At 44.5% G+C, this 12,040-nt stretch overlaps 1 protein-coding gene across 1 annotated transcript in view; it reads left to right on the top strand.

Moving 5' to 3' along the window:
- Positions 1 to 12,040, top strand: part of CAPN2 (calpain 2) — a 60,046-nt gene that overhangs the window by 22,610 nt on the left and 25,396 nt on the right. Inside the window, exons 5-8 of the mRNA XM_061625084.1 lie at positions 183 to 351; positions 6,080 to 6,163; positions 11,344 to 11,429; positions 11,918 to 11,992. Coding sequence (XP_061481068.1) covers positions 183 to 351; positions 6,080 to 6,163; positions 11,344 to 11,429; positions 11,918 to 11,992 — 414 coding nt within the window. The remainder of the gene's footprint in view (positions 1 to 182; positions 352 to 6,079; positions 6,164 to 11,343; positions 11,430 to 11,917; positions 11,993 to 12,040) is intronic.

Below are 12,040 nucleotides of genomic sequence, written 5' to 3'. Positions count from 1 at the left end.
TATATAACCAAGGTACACGATCAGATCCATGTATCCCTTGTTGATGCTGAGTTTTTCATGAATGGAAAAAGAAGCAGTGCAGACATCTGAGAGTGGAGTCCTAGCTCTGTTATGCTTGGATTTCAACGATGGAGAAGAGAAAGTTGAAATATTAAATGTCATTGATCTGTTTTTTTATGTAGGGTGAATGGGTCGTATGAGGCTCTCTCAGGAGGAAGCACCACCGAGGGCTTTGAAGACTTCACCGGTGGAATTGCAGAGTGGTATGAACTGCAAAAGGCACCACCAAACCTGTTCAAAATCATCCAGAAAGCTCTTCAAAAGGGTTCTCTCCTTGGATGCTCTATTGATGTGAGTTAGTGCTGTTTCCTATCCTGTTGTCAAAGTTCTTTTGAGCATGGAGTACTTGGCAGGTGACTGTATGGCAGTACAGATTTCCAGTCCTCCTGCTAGTACACCGTCTATTCTTGGGAACCTGGAAAATCCGTAGTCCTTCCCCTCCTATAAGAATGTCTGGTATGACTCAATGAGACCCTGGGTCTCCCTTTAGGCCAAAACGGACCCCAAAAGAAGCAGGAGGGGGGCCTGCCTTCTCTCTCTGTCTTCCATGGTGTTTATTAACATCTATGGCAACCGGTGAGTAATACAAAGGCAGTTACTGCTCTTTAGTGTCCGGGTATATTTTCACCTTGTAGTTGTACTTCCCATGGGCATCTGGTTGGCCACAGTGACAACAGGATCCTGGAGTAGATGGGCCACTGGCCTGATCCAGCAGGCTTTTCTTATATTATTAAAGGATAATGGCAAGGAAGTGTTCTAACCACCTACATCTTTGGATGCCCTTCCTCCAAGGAGCTCCATGTGGCATATGTTTTCCCCCTCCCCCGTTTTTATCTTCCTAACAACTTTATGAGGCTGAGCAATTATGAATGGCATTTAGTTATCTAGTGAGCTTTATGGCTGTGACAAGAACCAACCAGGGGCTTTCCCAATTATATTTTAAAATTGAGGTTGAGGGTTTGAATTTATATTGTGAAGAGGAAATATGAGTGGTGTTGGTGGGGAAGTGCTGAACTCCTACAACTCCTGTTCCTACTTTTTCTTCCTATAGCCTCTCCCCCTGCAGCTTTTCTTCCAGCCAACTTTATTTCCAGTACTGTACCTCAGAAGAAAATGATCTGGATGGAGGAACAGACTGTTGGGGAGGGAGAGACAGACAGGGAAGGGTTCAGCACCCCTTGCCTCTACATCTATTTTGTGCTTTAAATCTCACACCCTCCTGTAGTTATGGGTAGAAACACACTGTCTTGTCAGTTCCAGTGCATCTGTACCTCTCTTTTCTCAAAATGGGGACACATAACGCTAGTCAAACTCTGCCCTTTTTTACTCTTAAAATGTCATCAGATCAGCTCCAGTGTATGTTTTTTTAATTCCGCTTCAGAGAGGTTTCGCAACTGTTTGGTAGGTTGACGCCTTTGTCTTCCAGGTGTAGCCAATGGAAACGCTTTGCTGCAGGCTCAGAAAGAAACAGTGATTGGCCCAATGCTTTGCTGTGGGTGGTCCTGAAAGGTCTGAAGGCAGCAGTGGGGAAGGGACATGTGGTCAGCAGACAAAAGTGTCGCTTCGAAACGCAACCAGAAAAACCATTCTCACTACTTTCAAAGCGACTAGTGTGCCCACAGCCTGAATTTAGGGGAGATCATTTAAAAACCACAGGGATCCTGCCTTCACTTGTAGTTTCACTCTGACTGAGGACTGAGCTTGATATTTTCCTCCAGCCCATGCCCAACAATCTATCTATTGTACCACTCTGGCTTCGCAGTCTGTGGGTTGTGGCAGATCAAGTTCTTTAAATCTGCAAATAAAAGTTACAACTGACAGATGCCTCAGCATGAGCCCCCTTTGTCTTATAGCCACAGAAACTGATCCTAGAGGTTGTGTGCATTTCAAGCTCTAAATTGAGAAAACCTTGTTTTTGGATAGGGGCCAGTTTGACTAAGTATTCAGATGGCCAGAGGGGTGATGATGCCATTTCTGTAAACAAAAGGCAAACATTCCAGGAAGGCGCTTCTGCAGAGGCTTAAAGGGGTTTGAAAATAATCCCATAGTTTCAAGATTAAAAAAAAATGGATTTTGAAAGAAATACACCAGTGAAAGAAGAAGGCCCAAGGACTGCAACTCAAGGCCAAGAATGCAAATCTTTAATAGATAAGATATAGCTGGGAGATGCAAAGGGCGCGCTATGTATTATTAGCATGCTAACAAGCTGCAAGTAACTCTCCAGAGGTGTGGGGGTGTTTTCTTTTTCAGAGAAGGGGGGCCAAGTGGCTTAACAGTCACTTTGTAGTAGAACACAAACCTCTCCAAATCATACCAGCCCCAAGCAGGGCAAACACCTCAGACAGCAAATAAACAATACAACCTGGTTCTCTTATAGCAGATTTACCTAGAAATTTCTGCCTTCTCCGGCTTCTCATTTGCAGTCCTCATAAGAAAACCTCTTGCATCTAAGGAAAAAACTCCATACGCACTGCATCTCCCAAATTCTAATTCTCCTTCTCTGTGATCTCTGAACTCTACAATTCAGTTAAGCATTCCATCTGTACTAGGGATGGGGGGGGAAATGTGCACGGATGTGATTTGCATTTCCCAAAACAATATGCAAACTAAAATGCAGCTGTCCTTCAAAATCCACACTTCTCCAAGTGTTGTGATCCAAGCAAAAAAAAAAGTATAGAAAAATGTGTGTGTTAGGGGAAAGTGTGCATAAATATGCACATATTAGTGCAATACATGCAGAGATGCATCATATTGGTGGGAAATTGCTTGCCAAAAATGTGTGTATTAAACAAAATGCATACAAAAATGTATGCAGTTAGGAAAACTTTGTGAGACCTTTTTTTAAAATCGCGTTTATAATTGCACTGTTTTAGCACGTTGTTGTTATATGCCTTCAAGTTGATTACGATTTATGGCAACCCTATGAATCTTTTTTCATGGTAACAGGTATTCAGAGGTGGTTTACCATTGCCTTCCTCTAAGCTTATGGCACTCAGTATTCCCAGGTGTTTTCCCATTCAAGTACTAACCAGGCCTGACCGTACTTAGCTTCCAAGATCAGACGAGATCGGGCGTGTTCAGGCTTGAACTGTAAATAGGCTTGAGAGCCAAATATGAATGAAATGTCACCATTTATGTGAAATGGAAGAAAGCCTTACGAGAGGGAGAAGGCAAACAGTTGTTTCTGAGAAACAGTGAGAAGTTTGGCAAGCCCCAACAGGACATGCTCAACCACATCTCAGGTGACACAACTGGAAGTAAACTTTGTCGAGCAGGGTGGTGGTGCTGACCCATAGCCACCAGTTTCCTCTTGTGGATGAAGGAAAATGAGAGGAGCAGATGGAGCTGCCGACCACCCTGCAGGGGCAGTTACCATTGTTACATTCCACATGACAAAGGGTAGCCAGGGGTGGCTGGTGATCATTGGGAATGGTGGGATGGAAGACAAGAAAGGCCAACAGTAGATGGAGCCAAGCCAATGACAGGCAGTGCTCATCCTCCTCCCTTCTGAGTTCTACAATGGCCGCACTGAGACTTTAGGAGGAGGAAGATGACAGGCAGTGCATGGACTGGTTGTAAGAAAGAAGGCAGGCTGTTGGTAGGGCAGTGCCCCTTTTGCCCTTATGGACCTGCCCCCACTGAGAGTAGCTCGGACTTTTAGGGGAAAGATTGCATCACCACAGTGGTAGAGCACAGAAGGTCACGGGTTCAGGTTCAGCATTTCCAGCTAAAAGGATCAGGTAGTAGGTGATGGGACAGACTTAAGTCTGAGACCCTGGGAGTCACTACTGGTCAGAGTGGGCTAAGCAGCAAATATTCTGGCATAAACCGGTTTCTTAACGTTGCCTGTCACCACTCAGGAATGCTCTCCTGCCCATGGCTTAGCTTCAGGTCGCACTGCACAAGTGGAGGAAGAGCAACACGGCCACAACTTCTCCCAGTGCACCAACATGCTGTGCATTCATGTGTGTGTTCATTTTTAAATAATAGTTAAGCTTAACAGTGGCTTAAAGTGATGTGAGAACCGGGTCTCTGTGAGCTTTTCATATAATGAAAGGAATGTAGAAGTTCCCATTTGTCCACTGAATTTTTTGATGGTGAACATCATAACATATGGATGTCTGCCACTGAACGGTTGTCTGTGTGTGCGGTGGAGGATTCTAAGATTTGTTCTAGAACACAAACTCAGTTTATGAAGGGTGCCTGCCAAGGCCATTGGACGACGCTGTTGTCTTGCTTGAACCGAAAAGTGCAGCTCGAATTCTCTCCTGCAGCTTGCACATTGCAGGGAAAGTTTGGTAGTCTTGGGCAGGGCTATGGAGTCGGTACGCCAAACCTTCGACTCTGACTCCTCTATTGTTTTACTGTCTGACTCCGACTCCTTCATAAATGGCAAATGTATATTAACTAGTAATGACAAATTTACTGTAGTAAAATGGTAGCACAAGGCATTTCACCACCACCACGTGAATCCAGAGCTTGGAAAAGTTATTTTTTTAACTACAACTCCCACGAGCCCAATCCCTGGGGCTGATGGGAGTTGTAGTTTAAAAAAGTAACTTTTCCAAGCTCTGGATTCACGTGGTGGTGATGAAATGCCTTGTGCTACCATTTTACTAATTTGTTACTACTAGTTAATATACATTTGCCATTTATGAAGGAGTTGGTGTCGGACAGTAAAAAAAAATAGAGGAGTCGGAGTCGGAGCTCCCAACTCCGACTCCACAGCCCTGGTCTTGGGTATGCTACTTATTACAGAAGCTTGTCTGCCGTTATGGAGGTTGAAGATAAGCTTGTGAGTTTCCAAGAAACTGAAAGGCCCTTTAGAGCACAGTTGAAAAGTATTGCCCTAGTGAATTGTAGTGAACTCGTGGCTCAATAGAGTTATGGTGCACAATTATTATGTACCCTTTTTATCTTTGCCCAACCCATCATTTGCTCCTGCACAATTCCACCTACCTGCAGCACTAGCTCCTGTGTGTCAGTAATCTAATCTGTAGACCATGCACTCTTCAGCAAGGAGGTAACAGCATGCAATCACTTTCCGAACGAAGAAGGGCTAGTCTGATTTAAAAGAAACTGCTTTACCCATTTTATATTACCAAAATCATTCGTTAATACTGTGCCATGTACAATTTGGATATGAGATTACCCAACTAAGCTTCATAATGCCGCCTTCCTAGGCTTTCTAGTTGAAAAAAAGGGCAACCAGAATGATCAAGGAGATTGAGTGACCCCCCCATGAGGAAAGGGTGCAGCATATGGGGCTTTTTAAGGCGAGCAAGAGGTGACATGAGAGCCAGTGTGGTGTAGTGGATAAGGTGTTGGACTATGACCTGGGAGACCAGGGTTCAAATCCCCCCACAGCCATGAAGCTCACTGGGTGACCTTGGGCCAGTCACTGCCTCTCAGCCTCAGAGGAAGGCAATGGTAAACCACCTCACTTACCATGAAAACCCTATTCATAGGGTCGCCATAAGTCAGGATCGACTTGAAGGCAGTCCATTTCCATTAAGAGGTGACATGATAGAAGTGTATAGGAATATGGATAGCATGGAGAAAGGGAATAAAGTTTTTCTCATGTTCTCATAACACTAGAACTCATGGATAACCACTGAAGAAAAATGCTGGAAGATTCAAGACAGACAAAAGTACTTCTTCACACAGCGCATAGTTAAACTATGGAATTCGCTCCCACAGGAGGCAGTGACGGTCATCAACTTGGATGGCTTTAAAAGAGAATTGGACAAATTCATGGAGGATAAGGCTGTCAGTGGCTACTAGCCATGATGGCTGTGTTCTCTTTATTTGGTCGGAGGCAGCATGCTTCCAAATACTAGTTGCTGAAAACTGCAGGAGAGAAAAGTGCTTTTGTACTGAGGTCCTGCTTGCGGGCTTCCCCCAGTCACCTGGTTGGCCACTGTGAGAACAGGATGCTGGACTAGATGGGCCATTGGCCTGATCCAGCAGGCTCTTCCTATGTTCTTAAACACCCGTGATTTTGTGTGTGTGTTTACAGATCACAAGTGCTGCTGAGACAGAGGCTGTCACCACCCAGAAGCTGGTCAAAGGGCATGCATACTCTGTAACAGGTGCAGAAGAGGTAACCTCTCCATCTTGGGAAAAGGTTGTGAATTAAGGATATGATATGGTGGGCTAGTATTATTTCCTATGCTTCTGAGAGATTTTCTGTGAAATGTTTGAATGTGCTGTCCTCTTGTGGCTGTGAAGTCTCCCAGCAGCTAATCGTGACATTTTGCCTTATTAAATGTTGAGAAAACATTTCCTGTGAGTTATAGCATGTTACCAGTTAGTGAGCCTGTTTCACTTTTGTTTTCCAGAGAACATGTGGAGGGGCTACAAACATAGTGGGGAACTGTGTTTTCACCTGGCTCCTCACAGGCTATTTCCTGTGGTGTATATGCACACAGTGTAATAAAGGCATGTAGTCACCTTGCATGTTACCAGAGCCATCATGGAAACATGTGGTTGGGTCACTGTTTCTGGAACTCTGAAAATGATTCTTGTCAACCTCCCTAATATAGATGTAAGAAGGCATCAATTTCCTTTCTGTCCCATATTTGTCGCATGCAGCGATGTTTCCATTCTGCTGCAGTTCAGCTTCTGGCAAAAGCCATGCTATTTGTCTGGCTGTCTTCCATGGCAGAATTTTACAAAACTAATTACGTTCAGAGCTTGCAAGTAACTCGTTATAAATAATGAATTACTTGTAATTCATTACGTTTTTAAGTAACGAGTGGGTAACGTATTACATTTTGCTAGTAATAGAACGACTAGCAATTTCTTTATTTTTTTAGCATCAATGGTAACGTTTTCTTTGTTACTTTTGGACATTACCTGGGATGGGGGGGTGTCTTCTGCTCCTGTGATTGGTGGACAAAAGACATGTGCCTTGCACTGCGCTTCTGCGCAGCTTCGCTCTTCCCTCGTGCTCTGTGTTAGGAGGCACGAGGGAGGAAGTGGAGAGACAGACCACGCCAGCGGCAGCAGAATGGAGATGAGTGATGATGATGTGTGTGTGCGTGCACGCCCCCCTCGTCCTGCCACACCCTTGTGCTTGTCTCTTCTTTCCTCGTTGCTACTCGCACCCAAACCTGCGGCTGCGTCGCCTCAATGGGAAACAGCACAATATGACTTAGAAGCCTCAGGCTTCACCTCCGTCCTTTAAAACATGATCCCACCGGGGAGGGGTGAGTGTGGGGCTTTCCTTCCCATCCCGGCCAGAAGAGGCTCTAGATCCCTTCCCACGCAGCCCACCAGCCCCGCCTGCCTTACCTTATGCAACCCCCTCCTCCTGGTGTACTGCCCTTTTCCTGTGTGTCAATATAAGGTCTGGGGGCTTTCGGACCCTCCCTCCCTATGCCACTCCTGTACGCTCGGTGGCTCTGATCACCCCTGTAACTCTTCTCTGTCTTCCTGCTCCCTCCCATCCCTTCCCTGCCGATTGCTCTGTCCTCCTCATGTTGCGCTCTCTCTTTCTCTCGCTGCCTCCATCAGAGTCTGTTTTCACTGGACATGCACTGGGGGGGAGGGTTCCCCGTTTTTGCAGGCGCAGTGATTCTGTCCTCATCTCTGCAAATGGGACTGGTTTCAGTAGGAGGAGCTGATCGGACAGATTAGCGACATCAGAGTCCAAAATCTCCAATGTAAAAAAAAGTTTATACATATGTGTATATATTGACCTCCTCCTCTGTCTCTGAGTGTGTGTGTGCGTGTGCGTCTGTACCTGAGGAGCGCGTTCACCTCCGGGTTTGGCTTCCAGATAGATTCGATTTGGGGACTTTAAACTCCGGTTCTTCCCCCCCCCTCTTAATTTCCTCTGTGCATTAGAGCACTGTTTCCTTTTCACTTGCTACTTTGATCTGCTGTGCTTGGGGAGTGAAGGGGGGAGGAAGCATGTGGCATTTTCTATGTGTGACTTAAGGATAAAATAGCTACCGCTGGAGCATAAAGAGGAATTTGGGGGCAGAGGGTGCATGAGTGGTTAGGGGATTTGTGGAAACCAAAGATGTCATTTTAGATGACTTGATTTTTTAAAAAAATTGCATTCTGTGTTTGTATATTTTTTGCTTGGGAGTCTTACAATGACTTGTGTATGGAAGAAGAAAGGAGAATATTATGAATGCTAGTTTGGGTCTTCAACTTCAGAAAAAGCACCTTAAAGCAGTAGGTGAAATTCTACCAAAAGGATGTACTGTGAAGATAGACCATGGTTCACTGATTAACCACTGGCCAATTTCTGGTGGCTGACCTAATGCCTGCTGGGATTCTTGCAAAGGATGTTGGGCTTGATGGGCCTTGGTCTGAGCAAGCAATGCACTTCTTTAGCAGGACTGCATACTCAGGAGCACCTTACACTGCTTAGGTGTGCCTTAATCTCCCTATACTCCACAGTTACTAAGTTTAAGGCTGCAATCCAATACACACTTACTGGGAGTTAGTCCCATTGAACTGAGTGGTGCTTACTTCTGAGTAGACAGATTGCTCCTACATGTATGTAACCAAAATATATGTAAAATGCTACTGCTTCCTTCATCTCTTCTCTCCCTCCACCGCTTTTTCTGTGGTTTGCTCTTTGTCAGATTTTAGATGACAATCTCCTTGGGGCTGGGACCGTTGCAATATGCCAGGCACATGCTGTGTATAGATAATAGATCCTGAGTGTGCACTCTTGCTTTGTACATTTATCGTATTGATAGACCATGATATTCTTGCACAAGTGTCCCTTAGTTGGTGGCAGGGTAGGGTCCGAGAGGTGGTTAAGTGAGAGAGATTATGCTTGCTGGTGGGGGGGGTTGCACTTGGTTTGACGTGCAAAAATCTGAGTAGTGGCCTCTGTCTCCCTCCCCACCTCCCTTACCAGTGGAGAGACCACCATTGCTATCATGGATAAAAATAATGATTCTACTGCCTCTGTATGTGTGTGTTTATTTTTAATGTTGTTTTAGGATACTTAGATGTGCAGTAGCCAAGGCCGGCACCTTGTAGGCATTTTTAAAAAAAAGTAACTGAAATGTAACTGTAGTGATTACTTTTGAGAAAAAGTAAAGTAATCAGTTACTTTCAGAGCAATTGTAACCGTAACGGTAATTACTACTTTTTTGGGCTACGTAACTGTAATTTATTACTTTTTAAAAGTAACCTTCCAAGCTCTGATTACGTTATTATGTTGTTCCTCACCATTCATTTCAATGCAAATTGGGAGAGTGGGAAGTGCAGAAATGTCATCAGTTGCATATTGCTATATATTGTTTCAGTTGAAAAACACCACCGCAAATGCCAATTGTATTTGCTGGTTTGATTTCCATTCCAATAAGCAAACACTGGGACCAATAAGCAAACACTGGCAATTTCTGCTTCTATTTCTGTTTTTATCAGAATTCTCCAACATCCCTAGTCTCTACCTCTTCTGCCTAGGGTAACGAATGCAGGATAAGCATGGCTGGCTATGCATGCTGAATGTTGTTAGGCGAGGTGTTTCAGCACGAAAGACATCTGCCATTCCCTGGACACTTCTGATATAATCAACTGTTATAACACTAGCCAGGCGCATGCTATGACACTCCCTGCACTTATGGCAAGGCAAAGTGGTGTACAGCCAAGCATTTAAATGCACTGTTCACTACCTGCCTGTGCCAGCTCACTTGCCTACTGAAAAAGACAGAACAGACTCTTTGGAAAGGGTTTAATTTGTGCCATGAAGGATAACAGGTATGGCAGAATGGGAAAGAGAAAGGGAGAGAATATATAATAAACCCAGGGATCTCTCTGCTCAACTCAGCAAGTTTTGGAAGAGGCCCAGAGTGATTACACTGGAAACATCCTTGCCCTCCTGATTAAAATGTTGTCCAAAGTTGACTCTCTGGCAGGCTGTACCAAGGCTGGGCATGATAATGAACAATTGGCAGGCTGCTGATTGCAGCTGGCCTTGGATGTTTTGGCTGCAGCATTTCCCAGTATAAACAGTCTGGGGGAGCATGCTGCTCCGATTAGCAACGGAGCTGAATTCTGCCTCTGAAGTCTCTCCATGTTCCAAGAGGCTGTTTTATTCCAGACTAATAAACAAGCCCTACTGCTGCCCTTTATTATTGCTATACCAGTAGCTATTATCATAGCACGTATGATGCACATGCCTCTGCATTTTATTATTATTATTATTAATAATAATAATATTAAACCTCACAACAGTGCTGTGAGCTAAGCCCTCTTAGGGCAAAATTGATGTAGTATTTGTCACATAGAGTGGCACTGTGTAGCTGTTGGTGGTGGTGTGGGGGGCAGATTGGGTCTATGGCCCAGGGGAACCCTTTGCCCCCAACACAGTCTGTATTGGAACTGGACCTCCCCACACATGCACCCTCACTACTTGCAATGGGAGGAAAGCTGCCATTGGTGGCAGTCGAGTTTCCCTCCCATTGAAATAGCAAGGGTGGAGGGGTCAAATCAGGACCGTGGTGGGGAAAAAGGTTCAGGTGTCCCACACACACACAGGTGTTCCCAGTCTGGCTTGGGCACCTCGGCATTTGCTGTTTCTTGGTTTTGTTTTGTTTTAAACAACTTTGTAATGCCAAACTACATGACAAATGGTGCATATAGTTTGGCCCTTAGTTTCATTTTACGCCTGGGATCTCAGGCTGGGAGGTAAATGAATGAGAATGTTATGAGATTGAGAGTAGCCGGAATGGGAATGATGAGAGTGAACAAAAATGGTCCTATCAAGCCAAATGAGACTACACTGGGAAACAGTTCCCCTACCATTGTGGAGGAGCAGGTGTGAAGGATAGCAAACAGTGCAATCCCATACGTGTCTACTCAGAAATAAGTCCTGTTGAGTTCAGTGGGGCTTCCTCCCGAGTACCTGAGAGTAATCCCAGGTGACCTCAGTGTTACTTTTTAGTAAATATATACACGATTGTGCTGCAACTCACATTTCAGTCCCTGCAGTTTCATCAGAAGCTCAGAAACATTTGCAGAAACCATTGCTGAAGATGAAGGCAAGCAGCAGTAGATAATGGCGTGGAAAAACATCTCCTTTTTTTTTTTTTTGGCATGATTTGACTACTGATCTGTTGAAAAATTCTATTCCACAAGAAATAACAAGTCTTGAAGCAAAAAACAACAAGCGAAGAAAAACCAACCACAATACAGGGCCTGTTCAGTGTATACACCCATGTTTTGAAGCATAAAGAAAACGGAAAGCATCCTATGTCCTTCCTTGATTACCATCTAGTGAGTTTAATTTTTTTTCTCTAATCCTACCAGGTGAATTTCCGAGGCAGCCTGCAGAAACTGATCCGAATCCGAAACCCATGGGGGGAAGTAGAATGGACTGGGAAATGGAATGATAAGTGAGTCTCAAGTTTAGAGGCCAGAGCTATATGTTTTCTGCAAACCCCTTTTAGGCATGAAGTTTTGCAGACTGAGTTACCGAACTTTAAACTGGTGTCCCTGTTATGGCTTCCTTGAAGGTAGTCTGGCAACTGTAAGGCCTGCATCACAGATGCATTTTCTAGCACTTAAATGAGCAGTCAGGGAATCTTTCCTTGTTTCAGTTAAGTATGCTACCTCTGTACGCACATTATGCTTTTCCTGCTTTAAGAAACTTGTCTAATTTATTAGCCAATTCTCATTGTATCCTTCATAGTGCAGAAAGAGCAAATAGTGGTCATTCCCATCACCCAGAATCCTGGGCTGTTTATTAAGGTATGGGGTTCTGCAGAATTGGGGGCATTAAGTTCTAGTCACATGGGCTCTCTGGAATGCTGCAGAGGCCACAGATGCAGAGGTTCTACAGATGAACTTTAGAAATCTGATAACTTTAGCTTTATATTTTTAGCTGTCCAAACTGGAATAGCGTTGATCCAAAAGTGAGAGAGAGACTCACCAGGAGACATGAAGATGGAGAATTTTGGTAAGGATGGAACATAGTAAGCTGACTAATATGGAGTCAGACCACTGG

This window comes from Rhineura floridana, chromosome 4 (genome assembly GCF_030035675.1).
Source record: "Rhineura floridana isolate rRhiFlo1 chromosome 4, rRhiFlo1.hap2, whole genome shotgun sequence".
Taxonomy (NCBI): domain Eukaryota; kingdom Metazoa; phylum Chordata; class Lepidosauria; order Squamata; family Rhineuridae; genus Rhineura; species Rhineura floridana.
The sequence above is the reverse complement of the archived record's forward strand: the minus strand, read 5'-3'. Positions and strand labels throughout refer to the sequence as shown.